General features: G+C 51.3%; 4 protein-coding genes across 4 annotated transcripts; all 4 read left to right on the forward strand.

The window, feature by feature from the left end:
• Positions 1-516: 516 nt before the first annotated feature.
• ETH_00018980 (DnaJ domain-containing protein, putative) lies at positions 517-4,269 on the forward strand (the record flags this gene model as incomplete). Its single annotated transcript, XM_013376380.1, has 10 exons — positions 517-800; positions 1,014-1,101; positions 1,362-1,515; positions 1,698-1,896; positions 2,104-2,362; positions 2,590-2,647; positions 2,939-3,032; positions 3,170-3,215; positions 3,363-3,453; positions 3,743-4,269. The coding sequence occupies 10 exons, from the start codon at positions 517-519 to the stop codon at positions 4,267-4,269; spliced, it is 1,800 nt and encodes a 599-aa protein (XP_013231834.1).
• A 73-nt stretch (positions 4,270-4,342) lies between these two features.
• ETH_00018985 (uncharacterized protein) lies at positions 4,343-6,026 on the forward strand (the record flags this gene model as incomplete). Its single annotated transcript, XM_013376381.1, has 4 exons — positions 4,343-4,634; positions 4,862-5,049; positions 5,210-5,596; positions 5,934-6,026. 4 exons carry the CDS (start codon positions 4,343-4,345, stop codon positions 6,024-6,026), a joined length of 960 nt encoding a protein of 319 aa, XP_013231835.1.
• Positions 6,027-8,700: 2,674 nt separating this feature from the next.
• On the forward strand, positions 8,701-10,761 carry ETH_00018990 (uncharacterized protein; the record flags this gene model as incomplete). The annotated part of the gene is made up of 1 exon (XM_013376382.1): positions 8,701-10,761. One exon carries the CDS (start codon positions 8,701-8,703, stop codon positions 10,759-10,761), a length of 2,061 nt encoding a protein of 686 aa, XP_013231836.1.
• Positions 10,762-10,943: 182 nt separating this feature from the next.
• Positions 10,944-19,750, forward strand: ETH_00018995 (uncharacterized protein; the record flags this gene model as incomplete). The annotated part of the gene is made up of 3 exons (XM_013376383.1): positions 10,944-11,425; positions 12,515-12,800; positions 12,935-19,750. 3 exons carry the CDS (start codon positions 10,944-10,946, stop codon positions 19,748-19,750), a joined length of 7,584 nt encoding a protein of 2,527 aa, XP_013231837.1.
• Positions 19,751-20,323: the final 573 nt, after the last annotated feature.

Genomic DNA, 20,323 nt, shown 5'->3' on the forward strand with positions numbered 1-20,323 from the left:
GGTCTTATGTTGTCCGAGCGAAACCCACAAATCACCGAGGCATATTGACGGGGTCCTTTGCCCTGCTGTTGCGCGGCCGTAACCCAAGGGGTTGCTGTTCTTCTAAGTGCCCGTAACTGTGTAGCGCTCAAGTAGTATACCCCAGAGAGTCTTTCCCTGTAACCCTTTCCAGGGCGAGTGCTGCGTGCGCACCAGTTGTGGTCCTTCCGTGGCCGACGGCCGACAGTATTTCGGGCACTGTAGTCCTTTCTCGGCTGAGCACCTGTTGTGCAGTAGCTGAGGACCCCTTCCTGGCAGATGACAGTTCGGGCTTTAGTTGTGGGCTAAAACAGCTTCGGTACGAAGACAACCACGGACTGCTAGACTCGCAAGACCGACAGTGAACGTTCTGGCCCTCTTATAAACCCGCAAGAATACAAGAGCATAGGGGCCTTACGAGGCCCTCAAGCGCTTATATGCACCTGTGTCAGCTGCCGAATCCCAAAGATATACTGTACGGCAAGCGAAGAGACAAGAATGGGCACACGGCAGCGAAAAGGCAAGGCTGTGGGGGCACACGGGAAGGGTGAATCTTTTGGCGATCCTACGAACCTCCAACAGCACTTGCACTGGCGTGGCACAGCAGCTGAAGACACAGGAATTCATAAAGGCACACCAGCCGCTGAAGACCGAATGGCTTCTCGCAACATCCAATCTAACGGTCGCAAAGGTCTCCAGAACGAGAAAGGACAGAAGGCCAAGGATACTTTTTCGAAGGCTGCAGCACTTGCTGAGTCAGATATTGACGATGGCTCAAATTTGTGAGCTATCATATTGATCTCGGTTTCGTCCCGAGTCGGCAGTTCGTACCACCTGGGGGCAGAGCACAAGCTTTGGGCAAGAGTTTAGTTCCGATCGCTTAATTGAGTTAATCATACACACCCAGCTTCTACCAGTGCTGGTTTGTAGGTTCTTTCCTGTTTTATGTGGCTCACGTTCACTGCTGATCCGTGTCGCATTCGTGTCCTCTTCAGGTTGGGGTCTGGTGCACACACTCTTAATGCAGCGGGTGATCAGGAAAGAGTAAGGAAAGAGAGAGAACGGAGACGCACTAAAAAGGAAGTGAGGCTTGGCGCACCCATTTACTCAATATTTTATACTGCTGAGTTCGTAATGTTTGCGGTGCTGCCACAATGTTCGTGGACAAGGAACGTGTGCACAGTATCAAGACGAGACAGACTACAAACGCAGTTGGGGAATAGGCAGACGAGTGATTTTTTTGGAGCACGTTTGCCGTAAGGGATATTTTTTCGTTGCGCCAGAAGTTACGCGCGTGGTCACAAGACCAGCTACACTTGCTGCATATGTGGCTGTTATGTTAGGATCGCAGCCGGAACAGAGACATGCACGCCAAGCAGAAGAAAGCGTTCAAAGGGTCTCTTTTCTCCGAGTTTTTCCAGGGGATTTCCGGCAGGGATATTAGGTCTCGAGTTGCATCTTGGCTGGTGTACATCATAGTACTTTCTGCTATCGTCGGTAGGGCTGAATAACTGGCTGATGCGCTTGCATGAACGATGGTTATCGCAGTGACTGCTACTTCGATCATTTGTTCTTGTGCTGAGCGATACACTATTTGATGGGCGATGAGGACTGACGTGAAAGAAGAAAGGGGGAAATTGTCGCACACGAAACGTGCTCCTGAATGTTTATCGTATTAGGTGTGGCGCAGTGCGTGATGGTTTGCTGTGTCGCGGACATGCCAGGCATTTTCGTGTTAAGAGCGCTCGAAGAATACTATGGCATGGACGGCGATGTGAGCGGAGAACAGCGACTGCACTACCTCAGTGTTCTGGGTTTGGAAGATGGAGCGTCAGAAAGCGACATTAGAAGATCATACAGGACTCTCTCTGTTCGGTGGTGTGCAAGGCTAGTGCACGCCCCATCATGAGGGTAGTCGCTGCGTAGATTACTAGAGTAGTGTGATTTGCTTGCTGTGAACAAGGCCTTTGCACTCCGTATTGTGGGCGAACACAGCGCGTAACAGTAGAGTTCTATATGTGTCATCACCTGTTTGTGACGCCGGGAAGAGTTAACGTGACGAGACGGCGTATGAACGATCTGCAGGCATCCTGACCGCTACCCGAACTGCGGTGCTAACTGCCAGCAACGGTTTCAAGAGATTGCAGCTGCGTACGAATACTTGATGAGAAAACAGCGAAAGTCGAGTGTAGATGACGAAGCAGGGGAACGGGGAGAAAGCGCAGAAGGCGAAGAATATGCCAACGTGAAGGTCACTTCTCAGGGGATAGTTGATTTCACCAACCTAGGACCTAACGACGTGTTTCCCCCGACCTCTGACACAAAGAACGTGTGGTCTATCATGGTGAGCTTAAGTGTGCAGTATAAGTGTGCGGTAAGAGAAACGAGCGAATGCACGAAGACTTCGCCTTGCTTTTTTTATCGGCTTCACCCTTTGCACATGGGATGCAGCGTTTGCACAACTCCTTATCACTCGCTTACTTCAAGGACAGTGCAGCAAGGGCTTCACGCCGCTTCGAGCTGAAGGATGCTATCTCTTCTCCGCACGACGTGTATAATTTTGTTGTTCAGGTTCATCAAGACAAGGATGACTGGAGCCAGTCTGTCTACGAGATGTGGCAGGAGTCTTGTGAGCATCCCACGCTTGCTGTTTCCCCGTTAGGTGTTTTTGTGGCGTGATAAGACGAAGACGTAGAGTTGCTCAGGCCGCAAAGTGCAGGTAGAAGCAGCCGTAGCCCCTTGAGGATAGAAGGGCCCACCTAAACAGTGCACCTGTGAAATTTTTATTTGGCCGGCCGTCATGGGACAAAGGTCAATCGCCCTTTCATCAGTGGTGCCTTCACTTCATGAATGCGCTGGCGCAACAAGTGGCATCTGTCGTGATTTTAATTTGGAATGCATGCGATCTGTTTCGCATCAGCACGGGCGCTGGGCAAGTATGTTAAGTTTGGCGTCATCTCTGTCCGGGGACGAAAAGGCAAAGACGCCTTGAAAAAGCTACCCATCAACGTCAAGTGCGTACATTTGTGCATACGTTTTCGTCGTAGCTTGTGTGCACAAGCTGTCAGTTCGAGGCTACTACGAGCCAAGAGAGGGTTTGGGCAAGCAGCTCTGATAGCAGCTCCATGTGTACTCCTTTGATTGCTCTCAGAATATTCCCAGCGATTTTGCTTCTGACGGCCGGCATGCACCCTGAGGTGTGTCTGGAGACAAGAACAGCCTTTACGCGCCTTTAAAGATAAGTAGCCGGATCCGGCGTTGGCGGCGTAGCAGGAACGAATAGCGACTAGAAAAACGACGATGCACAAACAAGAACAGTCATTCAGTGCCTGCGTGTTGTTCAGCAATATCCTAATATCTCACGCCCTTCTGTGGAGTCACTGAACCGCTTCATCGCCGACGCCTTCCCTTCCAGCCTTGATGTTGTTGATAGCGGTAGGGAAACCTGCAACTCACTGACACTACGCAATTTGTTACGCTGCTCCCCTGGGTCAAAGGCTGTGGCAAATGCTCAGCTGTCTGATGAGAGCTGCAACACGCCTTGATAAGCAGACAAGGAAACAGTTGGTTGCTGACCTATTCTATATAAATATACGTCGAAACGTGCTGGGATCTCGCGAATACGGATACATAGTGCTTGGGAGGAGCTTTTCTCACCGTTTCCCGCCTATTGAACGGAACGGTTTCGGAGAGTCCTACCAGTTGCCTGCGTGCTTCTTGGCAGATATTTGGACCGTCATAGCGAAGTTTGTGCTTTCTGTCTCAGCTCGGCTGCTCAAGTCTTGGCTGTCGTCATCGGCTTCTTCCCAGCCGCTCGCTGCCCAGTATAAAGCGGTGATCATCCCTTCTGCTGCCTTAGCAAGCAAGCCTTCACTCCTAGTGAAGCATGCAGCGTTTGCAAACAAGCACCTGTTCAATTTTTGTTTTCTTTCTAACATACGTTCCATCCTGACAAGCGAAAAGGAAGAGCTGGTTAATGTCATCGAGAACCCGCCGACGTGGGTTACTCAACTGCCTCCCGACAGTGCGGCAGCCAAGGCGCTGAAACTCCCTGTACACACGGAGAAGCTACGCGAACAAGACCTCACGTCTAGCTCGAACATCCTGCTTTTTGTTGACGAAGGCAGAGGCATTTCCCGGATTCAAGCCACTTTGCATACTGTCCGGTCAAAGCTTCTCAACCCGTCTACTGCTCTAGCTCTGGCTTTGGATCGTTTCAAAGAGGTAGGCGCAGGGAAAAAAGCCAAGTGATTTAGCGGGCTGTGTGGGCGTTTAGTTTGAACGTTTCTAACTCCTTTTTTGTGCATTTTGGCGCATCAGGAAAATGAAGATGGCCTCTGTGCAGCGGAGTCAAGATAGAAATCGCCGCTTTTTATTTTCTGGCTTCTCGTGTTATCTGGTTGTATCATGTGTCCTTCAGAGCATTCAGCCTTTTCTCTTTCAGCAAAACAGTGCAAGTCTCTGCAAAGGTTCTCTGCAGAGACGGGTGTTTTGCCTGGTTGCCATAGAAACCGAGGAAGGGATTGCTGGCGGGCAGCCAAGCCAAGCACCAAAAACCCTTGATCTTGCTCGCATTAAGAGCCTGTTGAACATCTCTAGGCAGAAGTACCTTGAAGGTCAGTTTGCTGGCGCCTGAAGACCTAGGACCTTCAGGCGCTTTTGATGCGCTTAAAAGTGCAGTAAAGCGGGAGCACGAGGTTCCTCTGTGTTGAGCCAAAGACTGCAGAAATGTCAATGCTGTTTCAATAGGGAGATGCGTTGCCGTATAGTTCTTCAGGCTTCATCATCTCCGAGCGTTGATGTACATGAGATGCCTTTGTCTTACCGTCATTCTCTTACTCAGACAATCCTCAGAAAAATTTGGAAAAAGTATGGGAACGCGCTGTGCAGAAGGCCAAAGAGTATGAAAAAATACATTTCTACAGAGGGGCAAGTGAGGAGGTGGAGCCAAGCATGGACACGAAGGAGCCTGATGATCTGCACATAGAGCAGCCAGACGACATAGAAGAGGAAATAATTCACGTTCAAGTCGTGAGTACTCCTCAAAGTTGGTCGAATGCTAGCTCTTTCTGGGAGCAGAGGCCCTCTGACGTCGCCAGAGATGTCTTTGTGTGCATATCGTCTCATTTTATGTCCAGTGATTAAATAGCTGAGTTGCCATGGCTAGGCAAATTTCGGTCTTTTGCCTCAGGTTCGACTGTCTGTAGGGAAACCTACAGCAGTGCCGTCACTACCTGGTCTGCCGAAAGACACTATGTTTAACAGGCTTAGGTATGAAGAGCTTGATGATTCTCCTGTCTTCTTATTGGATTTGGAAGGCTCTCGCATCGCTCCGCTGCCTGCTCTCTTTGTGGGAGAAATTGGGGCATCAGCAGAAAGCGCGGAGGGCCTGTATTCCCGCCTTTACCAAACGCTTGATGAATTACAGAGCGCCCCAGATGACAATGATGATGACTCCCGGATTTCCTTCTCTGAGCTACCACAGTACTGCGCGGGACAAGAATTCGCAAGGCGGTGTCTTCCAAGTGAACAACGGTCATGGTGGACTTTTTTCCAATCAGGAGGATGGGGCATCCAGGTACCGGCTTTCTTTGGAGCGCTTGCCCATGTAGCATTATTGACCTGCCGTCTTCTGCTGTTTCGCAATTCTGAACTAGCGGCTCTTTTTGTCCTCAGATTGGATTACTGGTAGCTTTCGGAGCGTTAGTGTTCTTTGTTTGGAGCAGAATAACCGCTGAGGTGATTCGCACAGCTCTTTGCACGCAGCTATCTGGTTCCCTGGTTTTTCTTGATAGGGCGTATCTCAGCATTGTGCAGAATAACTCGTTTTTGCTAAGTTGCGTGGTGGGTACGGACCGTACGGGTAACACACTGTCTTTAATAAAGGCTTTTATGATCCTTTTTCGCGTTCTCAGAAGTTTCTCTGCGGCATGCTGCTCTTCTCCCTCGGCGTTGGTGCGTGGTCCACTATCCAGCCCTTCATCGCCTCGATATTTGGTGGCAAATAATATGAAGAACGCAGGAAAATAACCTATATCATACTTGTCAGTGCATTTTTGTTGCTGCAGAAAGCTGCACTGCCTGCTGGTTCAGCAGTTAGTGTTAAAATGTGTCGCGAGGATGCATGCAGCTTCGTGCTTCATGTTACGATAGACCGCGAATAGTCTATAGCAATCTGCATGCGGTATAATAGATACCTTATGACTCTGCGCGTGCGCACGGACTCATGGCAGTGCTCAGCTGGAAAACCCAAGATAACCGTGACATTTATTTTTCTATACAGTGTCGTAGACTGTAAACACGAGAAATCTCCGTGTTGCTCTAGATCTTTGGTGAGAGCTGAAGAGAAAGTTGCCGAATTGATAATGCCTGTTGGATGTAATGAGCTCAAGAAACAGGGCGGACTTACTTTTTCCTGGCCGACTAGCGAACAAATAGGTCACAGGCATATCCTAGTGGTGGAACGTCTCAAGTCGTTCTGGTGCAGCTTATCCACGGGGGGACTGGACAGACTCTCCAGATAAGCGTCCACAAAAGTGCGCAGTTTTCCAACTCATAGGGTGCACTACAGTTTTGAACGTCTCAATGCTAGGCAGGCAAACACGGAACGGTATGAACAAGGACAGAAGCTATTTTTGGCTGAGGGGCTGTTGTTGGCTGCTTCGGGGCGAATGTGGAGCGCCCCTACGATATCTGCCAGCAGCAGCATTAACTTACTAAGCTTCATCGGCTCCTCAAAAAAATAGGGAAGATTCTTCGAAGAGCATCAATTAAGTACGGCTAAGAGCAACATGAGAACTGCGTTTCAGTATTGGGACAAGGGCTTCAACGTTGCTTTGCTACTTGCTCCTTGTCAGGCGGGGATAATAAACGATATTACCTCAGTTTTCCACACTCCAGTCTTGAAGATGCTGTCCTATCAGGGAAGGGTTACTGTGCCGCGATGCGCCCAGGCAAAACTAATTGATAGTGGCAGCCTGTAAACCAGCGTCGCTGGGGCCAAAGCCCTGTATGATTTACACAGAAGCAGCCCACCATTGAAGATGAGTAAACCACTAATATGCTACAAAAGGTATTTTGGGTGACGTGGAGTAAACCTGAACATATCGGAGTCGGCTAAAGAGCTGCCTACTCTCCGTCTGCGTCCGTGGGGACCGGTGGCCTCATGAGACACACCCACTGTGCCTTGTGCAAGTAAACGTAGAAAAACGAAAAAAACGACGTCTAAATCTACGAGGCTTTGCAAAAAAAAATGTGCAGCCGTTAAGAAAGCATTTTCCCCAAGGAAAGGCAAATTTTGCTGTGCAGACAGGAGTATATGCTAGGAGTAGATGAGGCGCGACGCCACGGTGGGAACAGACTGCCCCCCACGCGTCTCACTTTGGGCGATGTTACCGCAACAAAAAGTCCTTTTCCCCCTATTTTTTAATTTTCACAACAAAGCGCTGACTAAGCTTTTTTTAGCATTTGCCTTGTTTGTAGCAACTGGCAGTTTTCGTTGGCACAAAGTCCCCGCTGACTCTTTGGAGCGTTTCGGCCGTGGTTGTTCCTCAACAAGAGTGACGGATGCAGACCCTCTTTCCTTACGATAAGAGTCTCCTACACCAATCCTTTACAGCAGGGCTTTTCTTTGTTTGTTTTTGGCAGAACCAAAAGGTCAACGTCCAGACCAGTTCGTTTCAGCTGTCTGCTGGACAGCGTTTGTGCCCATGGGTGCCTGCAATGCTACAAAAGTGAGATCTGCTTAGCTCTCTCACTCATTGACATGCTGAGAATTACTTGAGAGAAATTTATGGAGGACACCCAGCAGTATTATGCCTAATAGTCTCCACGCTGCGCCTTCATCATCAAGTTCCGTGCAGAAAGAAGCACTCACGCTGCACGCCTCCCTCTGTGGATTCCAGAGAAAACGTCTGCAGTAGCAATGAGAGACATCTGCAGCGCAACACATGACGAATGCCCGGCTCAGGCATCCAAATTCGGAAATGAGCTGTACTTCCTCCCTCGGCTGAGTGGTAAGTATCTGGCTCCCTTGCACAAGGAGTCCTCGTCCCCTGCATGCTCGAAAGAAAATCGAACAAACGCCTTGCCACTGCCTCAGTCAGATCTGCATATTGGTCATCCCAAAAGTCCAGTGTGCAACCAAGACAACGAAAGAGCGCAGCAGGGTGCTGACTTACGTTCAAGGAGATGCCACCGCAGTGAGTTGCGAGTCCACTCCTGCAGCGAAACTTACGCAATATGCAGAGGCTGCCCATGTAGTGCTTTTTACATATTCTACAGCTAGCACAACTTGGCATGGTCGAAGTAGCGTTTGTGCTGTGGGGTTTTACTACAGAGGCAAGCTGTGCCGGTGCTTCTGAAAAGAAAACGAAACTGTTCCCCACCGAGAGGATTTTGTCCGTAGACAATTCTCTAACATCCTGTAATAGGCATTCTGGAATCCAGGGAGTTCAAGTTGATCGCCAGAGTGAAACAGGGGGGTCCATTAGAGGAGGGTTACTAGCAGGGAAACCATTGAAGTGCATGGAGGGGAGGCAGCGCCTCACGCAGCACACAGCTGGCATAGGGAACCCTTTAATGAGCAGCAACAGTGGCAAACGACGTTTGCACTTAAGTTTGATGTCGTCTGGTAAAGGGATCCAGAGGATGTGCGGGTCTGTTCGCCGCCGTTTTTTCACAATGGGAGTGTCCCACCATGTTGCAGGGGCAAGAAAACAGAGCCCAATCCACCGAATTCGTAAAAAGATGCTCCCGCAAATGTGGCAGAAACTTGAAGTTGCGAGGTCACGGGTTAAATGTTTGCTTCAACCTCCTGAAGTTTCAACGGGTGAGAAGGCCAGGGCACTGCAACCTCGAGTGAAGGCAGCGGGAAAGGGTTTAGAGCGCTACCGTGCTCTCGCTTTACATACCACCTCATGTATTTTGCGCGGGAAATTAACACGGAAATTCATACCGAGTGAGAGAAAGGATAATGAGCGTCGACGTCAGCTTTACTTCACTTCTATTGAGAGAAGGCAGCGAGCACCGGAACCAGCCCAAGATGGCATCCCTCGCATTCCATTGACACCTCCTGCACACCCACAACTGCAGCATCCTGGACGCAAACAACCTATAACGCAAGAGAGTGTCCCATCTGTGCAGCTGTGTGCTTTTCACAAGGCTGTATACCGTTGTGTAGGCGGCAAGGCGTCACATTGTTGTGGAGTGTCTGAGCAGAGCTTGTCAGCATCAGGAGGGCATTCGATAGAAGGTGCGCTGCAGCATAACCTTCTCTTCCAGCAATTTTCCTGCCACGCCGCCGAGAAAGCCGATGCTTTACCAGAGAGCGGCTACTGTACACAGAAGGACGCATCGCCAAGAGTTGCCCATCAAGGATTGTCGTCACTTCCAAACCCCCGTACGCCCGAAGTTAATGTAGAGGAAAGCTCCATAGCCGGTGCAGAGATGCCCGACCCTGTTCATATCAGTCCTACCAACGAGTTCAAGCAAGTCTTAAGAACATGGAAGTCCAAGGAACTCCAGGCAGCAGCTTATAGGAAAAAAGGCCCTATGGAGCAGATACAAGCCGTGAAAGGGACCGGCAACTCCAATGGACACGTAAATAAGTCAGGCCAGGCAGGGAACCTCCAGCGAGCAACAGATGAGCCACAGGCAATAGAAGTCAATAAGACAACTGCGTTGGCAGACTTGGTCGCTCCAAGAGCAACGCACAAACTTAAACAACCAGCAGCGGCAGAAGCGACTATAAAATTAACCCCAAATATGGCTTCAAAATATGTATCACAGGCAGCCTTTGCAGAACCATCAGAAGCAACACCAACGGATGTGTTGGCAGCAGAACCTGGGGGACAAAGCCTTCAGAACTCCCGGACCATGGACTACCGTGAGACTGTCGGGCTGAAGGAGGCTGTTCCTCGTAAACCGGAGTCTATACAAAGCACGACAGTGTTGCAAAAGCTGGGTACAAACCCATTTGAAGTGACTGAGCACAGTAATCGCCAAACCAGCGAGGCTGAGTCAGCTACAAAGGCTGAAGCGGCAGACAATGATAATAGAAAAGCTACTGAGGCCGTAGGTATTATGTTGGAAGGCAAAGAGACCCCAACAGCTTGTAAAAAGCCCTGCGAAGAAGGACGCGGTGAAGGACACATGAGGGAGTTAGGGAGAGAGCAGCGGACATCAAAGGTGTTGCCCACAAGCGGCATTGGCGAAGAGGCGCAGCATAAAACCAGTGGAACCGACAGCTTTGTCGAGGTACTCCCTACAAAGTGGGAAATTTTCACTCTGTTTCTTGGCTCCCTATTCATATACGTTTTGATATTTCTCTGTACTCGAGGGGTTCCACATGCGATATTGCTGCTCTTCTGCTGCCTCTTTGGGCTTAGGATCCGCATAGGGGGTAGCGGCAGCAGCAGCGGAGGCAGCTACACTGCTTTGTGGCTGCTAGTACTGCAGCTTCTTGTGCTTGTGGCCATGTGCATTATTAGCCTTGTGAAGCAAACAGCCAACGCAGAAGAACTGCTAAAGCAGCTTGAGAATAATAGACTCTATGAAGCCGACGTTCGCATCAGTAAGTTCTCAGAAGTCGTTCCTTCCCTCTGCGCAGCTTACTGTTACGCGTGTTCTCACGCACAAAAAATGAGGAAAAGTGTTTCGCTGATTCGCGCCAGAAAGCCCTTCAATAGCAATGGCAGCGTTCGGCAGCACATGCTTATTATAGGTACTGTGCTTTGCTTGTGATTGCAGCTGGAACTTTGTTGTTTGTGTCGCTATTGTTTTTGGGTTTCCTCGTGGGTTTTCTCGCGCTCGGGTACTTGGGTTTTGGTAGCTTCTATAGCTTCGTTTTCCAACCGATAGAGATTTGCGTCTTCTCGGCCACAAATTTGAGAAACTTCAACGTTGGGGTGCAATTTGCAGTTGCGATGTGTTTGTTCTGTCTGGGGGGATACGGCAAATGCGCCGGCCTCATGATATTTCTGGCCCTTGCAATTGCTTGTGGGCGACTGCTCATGAATTTTCCTTTCGGCTCTTGTCTTCGACTACATGAAGCAAGGGACAAGAAGGGGCATAGCCGCCTCTTCCTCGTGAGCTCTGGCATTCAGGTGGTGGCCCTTGTGGGGGCACTTGCTGTTATCTGTACGGTGAAACACCCAACAGTGAAGACCCAGCAGAAACGACCTGCTAAGGTGGCATTGGCAATGTCTCTCGTTGCAATTTTCCTGGATTTCATACTCCTCTGCGCACAAATTGCTGCATACAAGTTTTCCAAATTGGCGGAGACACCTGGTCAACGCGCCGCCGTCGTCATAGCCGGAGGTGATTTCGACGAGCCTGCTGCTCAGTTATGCATTGTTGGCCGTCTAAATGTCCATTATGACGTCGAATGCGCCACTTATGAGAGCACGTAAGCTCACACGTGATGTAAACGCAGCCGCCACCATCAACTTTTTCCAACAAGTAAGAGACGTGCCCCGACGTTCACCTTGAGACATGTATGTTAATTTGGCTTCAAAGTGTCCCCTTGCTTATGCGAAAGAGAAAGAGAGGAGGTGCGATCGAGTTCCATTTAGTTAGCCGCTGTTTACTTTGGTTTCGAAAGACTCGTAGCGGCTCAAAAAGCCGGAAATAACCTTTTAATTTTCTCACTGAAAATGGAATTCACAAATTTCGATAATAATTTTTATCTTTGTAAAGCTTTCTTGTCGAAGTGAAACCTTCCGTGAAGGATCTGCGACCGCGACTCGAACCAGTGCGCGACATTGCCGATGAGGTCACGACATTCGGCCGCCGCCCTTGCGGGCTGACCATTGATACATAATCTTTGTTTCACATTTATATGATTAATCATTCACTTAAATGAGTTTAAGTTACACATACAAGTCTTTGGAGAGACTGGCCACACTTGTCATCCTGCTGGTGAATGTGGCTGTATGGGGGCCCTCTCGGTGTCCAACTGAACCAGTTATTGTTGCTTCCTCCTCCCTATCTCGTCTTTCCAAATTGCCCCTTATATTTCTTTCTTTTTTTTGATATATAAACGGAGCTCTGGGCTTTTTATTGCCTGCCCTGGCAAGAGACGAGCAGGACCCCAGCGCCTCTCCCTTTTCGGCAAAGGGTTCAGCCAATTTGATGTCTACGGGAGACCTTCACTCTTCCTTGCTATTGAAGTGTGCGTGCACGTAAATCATTTTTTATGACTGTATACTTTGCTGTTTTCAAAACCATTGGTACGGGTCGACGGGCAAGCACATGAAGTGACCCTGAGGCTCTACCTTCTCGCCCGTAGACAGTTCACTAATTGCACGACGAAGTCTGTTGTTGTTGCCTTTCTAACAGTCCGAAGTCCCTGATTCCTCCTGATTTTCTGACGGTTTTTACTGTGTATTAAGCCTGTACAATCGTTGGGAAGACATTTAGGGAAACAACGCCTCCGTTGTCTCTCTCTGTTTCAATCTGCCGAGCTTCATGTTATCCCCCGTGTTCCCTGTTTCAGGTACTCCTACTACCTTGTCGTGCAAAGCTACGCTGGGAAGACCCTCTGGTGTTTGTTGCTGGGCACTGTAAAAACTCCGCTGCCGAAGGCTCTACGCGAGCAGCAAAGGCAGCGGCGCAAACTGCAGGAGATATATTTTTCGCCTTCTGCGACTGCTGCAGCTCCAACTGAGCCGCAGAAACTCAATCTCGAGACCACAGTTCTTCTCTCTTTGCATTCGAAAGCCTTTGCAAGAGAAGCCAGTCGAGCGCTGGATGTCGTGGGAGTTCGGCGGCTGCAGACTCTGGCACGTACAGCGTAAATTTTAGCCGTATAGGGTGCCTTATCAGTGTTTGTTCTCTCACAGATATCCAGTATATTCTGAGGTGCGGGATATGCAAGAAGCCTCTGGGTCTGCGTTTGACTGCTTGCGCGCTGCAGGTGCTTGCAGCATTCGGTTCAACTGACTTGAATGGTGGGCTTTCAACCCCTGTCAAGCTGCATCAGCAGCAGGCCCACAAGCACTCTGCAGCATTCAGCCAAAGCGGCTATCTAGACACTGAGACGTCTCATGGCCTCGTCACTGCAAGCCACTCCCCCTCCCTGCACAGTTTGTCTCCACACAAGGAGGCAGCATACAACGCTGAGCCTAGTTGTAGGAAGTGCTCGGACAAAGACGCCAACTTTTCGCTACCGATGGATCAGCGGCGCTCTTCTGGAGCTTCCATGAGGGGCCCCTCCACAAGGGACTCCGAAAATTGTAGCGGCCGACAGCGGAGGCCATCCGAGTCTCTTCATTTACACGAGAACAGGAGCAGGAAGAACAGCAGCGGCAAGCTTAAGACCGCCCGCAGCTACCACCGTGACAGGAGCAACAAAGGAGCAAGAGCACACAGCAAGCGGCAAAGCAATGAAGCCGTGAAGGAGGATCACGAAAGAAAAGCTGTTGCCCCTGTAGATGATCATACCACAAGAGCGAACGAGCCTCCTTCTAAAGTTGCAACAATTTCAGCAGATGTAGATGCAACAATGCCGTCAAAGTCAGCGAACCCATTTGATGAGGAAAAAGAGGAAGCTGTAGCTCTGCCGCCTCTGCCTGCTGTTGCAGATGAAGAAGGCAGCAGAGGCAGCATGCACCTTGATGGTTGTGATCAGCAAAGCTCCTCACCAGTAGAGGCACCAGTGGCTTCCGCAGAAAAGGCGGCGGCTGTTGTTACTGGTGACTGCGAGGCGGCACTACTGCACAACCTCTCAGAGGTGCTGAAGCAGCTCCAGATAGAGCACCCTCAGCTGCTAAAAAGTGTCCCATATTTCGCCACAAAGTTGCAGGAAGAGGGTGCACAGAGAGCGCTGGGTGAGCTTCTGGAGCAGATGCCTAGCAACAAGAAAGCGCTCCTGGCGACGTGTTACAGCTGCACAGAAGCGAGAAGAGACTTCACTACCGACTGGCAGCTCACTGAACTCATGAAACTCCTGCGAGACGCCGAAATTCTACAGAAGCAGAGAGATGGGCAAGGGCTGCAAGTGCAAGATCAACAACTGCAGCACGAGCAGCAGCAGCAGGAACAAAAGGTACTGCAGGCAGAGCCGAAGTTGCAGCAAGTACAACAGGAACAGCAGCAAGAGGAGGTGCCACTGCAGGAACAGCAGCAAGAAGAGGTGCCACTGCAGGAACAGCAGCAACAAGTGCAGCAGCACGAGGAAAGGAAAGCATTGCAAGAAGAGCCCAAGCAAAGGCTGCATGAACAGGAGCAGCAGCAAGAGCCGATGCAGCTATCCGAACAAGACCAGCAGCTGCAGCAGCAGGATCAAAAGGTTCTACTGGAACAACATCAACACCTGCAGCAGCAGGAGGAACAAAAGATACTGCAGGAACAGGAGCAGGAGAAGCACGCACGATTGGCAGAGGAGCAGCAGATGCAGCTGGAGGAAATGCAGCAACAGAACGAACGACAGCAGCAGCCTCAGCAGCAGAAATTACATTGCATGCAACAGGGGCAACAGCTACAGCAGGCACAACAACTGCAGCCAGTGCACCAGCAACAGTGGCAAGAGGAAAATCAGCTTCAGCAGAACCAGCTGCACGAGGAGCAGCAGAAACCGCAACACGAATATCGGCAGCAGCAGCCGCAGGAGGAGGCACAAAGTCAAGTGCAACAGGAGGAAGTGGAGCAGCGCTTGCAAGAAATTAAATGCGCGAAGCAACAGGTGCAGCTGCTGCAACAGAACGAGCAGGACAAGTTCCAGACATTGCAACAGCAGAAAGAGCAGCAGATGCAGCAAGAAAGACAGCAAACCCTTGAAGAGAAGCAACAGCAGCAGGAGTTGCAGCAAATGCAACAGGAAGACTTGCTGCGTCAACAGGAAACACAGAGGCCTTCGCAAGAAGAGGAACAGCAGCAAAGGCAGCAGAAACACGAGGAATGTGGCTCTATTAACCCTGTTCAAGATGAGGGGACAGCAGCATCGCCTATGCCTGCTGCTAAAGAAGCTGAGGACGATGAAGTTGGGCCTTGGAGCCCTGTCGAAGCAGCTACTCAAGGAGAAGCAGTAGCGACACCCACGGAAACAAAGCTTTTATCTGAAGACCAAACAGTCAAAACAGGCCTTACCATAGGAGCAGCAGATGCATCAGACGCGGCAGGCGCAGCAGCAGCAGGGGTTACAGAGGTAGAGGTAGCAGCTATGGCAGGTGATGCTGCTGCATTTTCCCCTGGACACCGAAGGCCTGCTACGGGAGGGACGGGACCCCTAGCCCACGAGGTGCCTCAAGGGCTCAGCTATTCTCCTGATTCCGCTGCCGAAGCGTCAACAGCAGGGTGTGCCATCCCGCTACCTCCCTTTCAAGACTCTGCTGACCTTCTGACACCCCTGGAGAGTAGAGGGTCCATTGGAGGACCTTTGGGATGCCCACTGATTGCAGAGGATGAGGCGGAAGAGATTCAGGAGAGGCTCTTACGTCACGTTGCGCAGCAGCAGCGGTCTGCTGCTGGCACCGGTAGTAACAGCAGCATGGTGTTTTTCCCACATGGAGCTTTCGACAGCTTTTTGCCGGAAGGGGATCCAGGCACAAAGACACAGTGCGATGCGGCATCCGAAGGAGAGGCAGAGACTGTCTTCTCCGTCTTTCTCACGAGACAAAGACAAAAACAGGCCCACGAAGCGAGGAGTGCGTCAGCTTCTCCCACCGTTCCGCTTTGCATCTCTGACATAGATATGCTCTCATATTCTCTTCCAGCTAGTTCTTCACGGTATAATCAACAGCTCTCTGATCAACAGCAGCAAACGCGGGTCCCTTTTGAAGAGGTCTGCAACCCTTCCCTGCTGCCCACCTTAGAACCATTAGACTTAAGGTACCCATCTGTCGGGCCCATCTCGGAGGCACCCCTCTCCTCTAGGGGTGTCTTGTCGAGTGAAGGGCCCTCCGTACAGTCAACCAGGACATCCGCAGGAAGCAGCATGGCTGGGCCTCTTACTGCGAGGGAAACGCCCGTAGTGCGGTCCCCCACGTGGCTAATATCACAGCAAGCTGAAAGCCCACAGACAATTCTGTTACAGCGACGCCGCGGCGGAGTCTCGGAAAGTATTGAGGAGCGCCCCCATGCAGCAGTCGCAGCAGCAGCAGGAAATGCTCGGGCGTCTTTGAGGGCTGCCGAAGCAACTAGCTACCGAAGCAGCAACAGCCAGCGACGCTTTAGCGACACACGCGATGGGCACATCTCACCTGAGTCTTTAGGCCTTGTCAGCAGCTCAGTGACTCCAAAGACGTACTCGTTCCACTCCTTCAGAACAAACCCAGACGCCACTGAGAGCATTTCGAGAGCAGCAGTTCAAACAACAGCAGGACGGCCAGAAGCGACAACTGCACACGAAGAACTGCCTTTTTTGAGCGGGACCCCCCTCTCTGGCTTCAAAGAGGTCACGGGCGACTTCCAGGCTACCCGAAGACAGCCCTTGCCCCAGATCCCGGAAGTGCAGTCTAGTCGAACTGTCTCGAGCTACCATGAGACTGCCAATATAGAAAATGCTGGTCGCTCTCAATACCCATTGACTCCTATGGATCCCAACAGCTACCATCCTCTTTACCAGAGGTCCCAATTCCAAGAATCCATAGAAGGGTGTTATACCGGAAAGCATCCCAGGAGAGGACTTATGCACAGAGGCAGAAACAGCAGCAGCAGCCAAACAATTGTGGGCCGTACTTCGATTGATGAGAGGCTTGCGATGGGGCGACGCATACGGACCAGCAGTTTGCAAGTTGAAAACAATATGCGGGGGTGTACACCCCGCATCCTACCTATAGAGCCGACGTCTGTCATACCTGAGAAAGCTACGGTAGCCGCGTCTGCAGTTGACATGAGTAGGAAACCAAGTCCTTCTCGCCAGCATCAGCGGCCTCTCAGACGTGACCAAGAAACGCAGGCCCTAATGGGTGGGCGGAGTTCCCCCCCATCAGAAGAAGAGAAACTAAAGGGTCGGGAGCTTCAAGAGCGATTTGAGCGCCTAACAGAAATGGAAAAACAGCAACAACAGCAGCAAGAGATGCTGCAAAAACAGCAAGACGAGCTTTCACCCATGAAGGGCGAACCCCCCAAGGCGTTGAATGGTGATCGAGCCCTGGCAGGCAGCAGAAACAATAGTCCTCAGCGGTGCAAGAAACAGCAGCAGCCTTTGCTTCAGCAGCAGTCTTCAATGAGACTGAACACTTCTGGACAGCTTGGTCGCATGCCTTCTGCATTACTAGGGGCACAGTACTCGAGCATTTCTCCTTCACAGCTCTCTGCAGCTCCACTGGAAGAGCCCCTAGGAAGCACTCCTTCTATGCGTAGCAGCCGCTCTCTGCGGAGCCTTTATCAGCAGCGGCAGCCACCGTCACAGTTGCATGAGTTGCAGCATCAGCTGGATGTGCAACAGCAGCATAACATTAGAGAACGAGAGAGGCGGGCAGAGGCAGAGCTGGAATCTCTGATGGAACGCGAACGACAGGGTTCAAGGCGTCGTCAGGAGCGGCAGCAGCAGCTGGCGTTCTTGCAGCAGCAACAGCAAATATTCCTTTCCCAGTACCGACGGGACAGACAGAGGAGGCGCTTGAATTGCAGCATTGATAGGGGTCTTGACAGCTCGGAAGGCGTGCCTATCCAGCAGTTGCTAGAGGGTGCAACACTACCTGAAAACAAGTCAACAGAAGCAGCACAAAACGAACAGCAAGGCGGCCGAGCGCAGGCCCGCATGCAGAGACCTGAGGAAACCTCAACAGACTCTGCGCGTGAAGGCACCAAGAACCTTCCGAAACAGAGCACAGTCAGTTCAGGGATATTTGGAGTTCGCACTGAGGACGACTTACGGGATCCAGGTCTGGTGGAAGCTGAAGCAAGAGAGACAGAGTGTGCAGAGGCGGCTGCTGTGGTAGCAGGCACAGCACCCGCTAGTGCTGCTCAGTCAACGGCAACTCAACAGGAAGTAGGCGCGGATTACCACCGCCAAGTTTTCGGCATGCCGGATGGAATTCCTTTTGGGGCGTCCTCTGGATTTTGTGGGGACAAAGCAAGAAACGACGTCTCAATTCGCTACGAGGCAACGTCAGTGCAAACGAGGGAGGATGCTTATACGATTCAGAAGGATCTTGCCATCCAGCAGCCGCAGCTTCTTCGGATGGCTGCAGCAAGCACAGCAGCAACAGCGGAAACATTAGAGGAGGCACCCAAAGAGAAAACAGCTGATGTTGCGGTGGAAACCGACTTTTCAGTCGAGACCCCAGTATCTGACATCTTTGGTCTCGAGAGGGAAAGGATTGATGATGGCGAAAACGAAGAGGCAGCGCAGCATCAATTGCAGCAACCGCAGCAGCGGAGCAACAAGAAAACCTTACCAGCTACTGTTGAAAGATCGCAAGAAGGCTCGGAGATCTTCGCTCTCCCGCTTGAGGCCCAGCGGCAGCAGCAGGAATGGGACGAAGACACATTAGCAGCTGCAGAAGGCCGACAGCAGATAGCAGCGGCGGCAGCAGCAGCCTCTGCTGCCGCGGCTGCAGCTCGCGCAGCTGTGGCAACGGCTACAGCAGCTGAGGCCCAAATAGAGAACACAAAGCAGGGCGACGAAGTTCTTGAAATCGACGTGTTGTCTCCTGAGGTGGATGAACCGATAGAACTACTCGAACCTACAAATGAGGCATCGGATGCTCCACCTTACCGCGCCGGCAGCCCTTCGGCTCCTCAAAATCGCAGCAACAGAGCAGCAAGCTGCAGCAGCGGCAGAGTGCGTGCTGCTATCAGCGAAGAATTGAGGGAGACAAGTAAGACGAAAAGCAATTTCAACCACGTGACTGGCGGAGCAGAAGCTGACGAGGAGAAAAAGCATGAAAAAGCGCATCGCCGCCGTCGTAGGAGCTCAGGTGAGACCGGTTGTAGGGGCCCACACTCAGCAGCTGGTGTGGACTCAACATATCAACATCCAGGGCAGCAGGAAGCGTATACAGACCTCGGCGAATTCACGCAGAAAGGTCTTGGGGGCCTGAGCAGCCATCTCAAGAGGGATCGACACGAGGGACGGCACTTTTCTGCTGCCGCGCCGACGCTTCCATCAGCCCACGGCTTATCCTTTCCGTGGTGTGCAGAAGGCTCTCTAGAGGGGGAAGGGCACCGGTATGCCCCTCAATTCGTTGAAAGATATTACATGAAGGAGCGTAGAGGTAGTGATGCGGGGATCGACGGCTCGTCGGGCGCCGCTCACTGGTCCTCTGCTGGGTCAGGAACCTGGGGGCACTCCAAAGGGTGTCAAACCCGCGGCTCTAGGAGCCTCAGCAGAAGAGGAGCAAGGCTTGATTTTTCAGGGGCCCCCGCCGCGGCCAAGGCTTTTGCTGCCAAGGTGAAGGACAGACTGAAACCTTTCTTATCCAGACAAGAGACCAAGGGATCTCCAGGGGATCCCGTAGACGATTTGGGCGAGAGGCCGAGGCATCTTTATTCTGGTGTGACGCATCGGAGGAGCTACGGTGCCACCCCGTCAGAACCTGCCGCTAGCACCTCCGCGGCAGGTGTTGCTGCAGCTTCGGCAGCAATGCCGCCGACATCAGATTTTAACCTTTCTGAGCTGCCGATGCTAATGCGAGCGCAGCAGCAAAGAGAAGCCAATCGGAAAAGAGCCCAACAGAAAAGCGCAGAAAGACACCGCACGCCAGACGGAGGAATCTCTCAAGACAGAACAAGCAGCAAACCATCACAAGTTGCAGCAAGAACGCCGCATAATCTGCAATACTGACAACGGCACCAGCTGAGGCAAAGAAAGCTGGATTACTGCATGCGTGGTTTCGGCTTGCGGGCAAGGTCACCTTTTCCTTGCTCGATTCAACGTACTCTACTGTATTTGCGTTGCGATCAGGTTGTATTTTGTTTCTTTAACATATATGCTAAGAGGCTCCAGGAATCTTGTCCTAAGAAGGGCGAGCAATGTAAAGACACAATGTGACACCTATAGTCAAAACGTGCATACAATGTAACTATGAACACATTGCACTTAAAAAACATTCATGTTCGTCGTTAAACCCGCACCACGGGTGGGCACTTCCGCATTTGTGCAAAGCGGTGCTTTCGGGGGCAAAAATCCTGTCCTAAAAACAATTTTTTAAAGAACAAAAGCGGTGCAGCAAACCGAGAGATTGCCGCTCCGCCTCTAATCAACTGCCTTAGAAAAAACGGAGCCAAAGAGTAGCAGCCGTGCTCATCAGCCGCAAAGATTAGAGTGCTGAACTACGGGTCCCCAAAATACTGAGACGATTAGGCATGGACGTACTTCTGGCTGGTGCTGTAGAAGTGTGGTGCTCACAGTACCACT

Source organism: Eimeria tenella, genomic scaffold (genome assembly GCF_000499545.2).
Source record: "Eimeria tenella Houghton genomic scaffold, Eth_scaff34, whole genome shotgun sequence".
In the NCBI taxonomy this organism is placed as follows: domain Eukaryota; phylum Apicomplexa; class Conoidasida; order Eucoccidiorida; family Eimeriidae; genus Eimeria; species Eimeria tenella.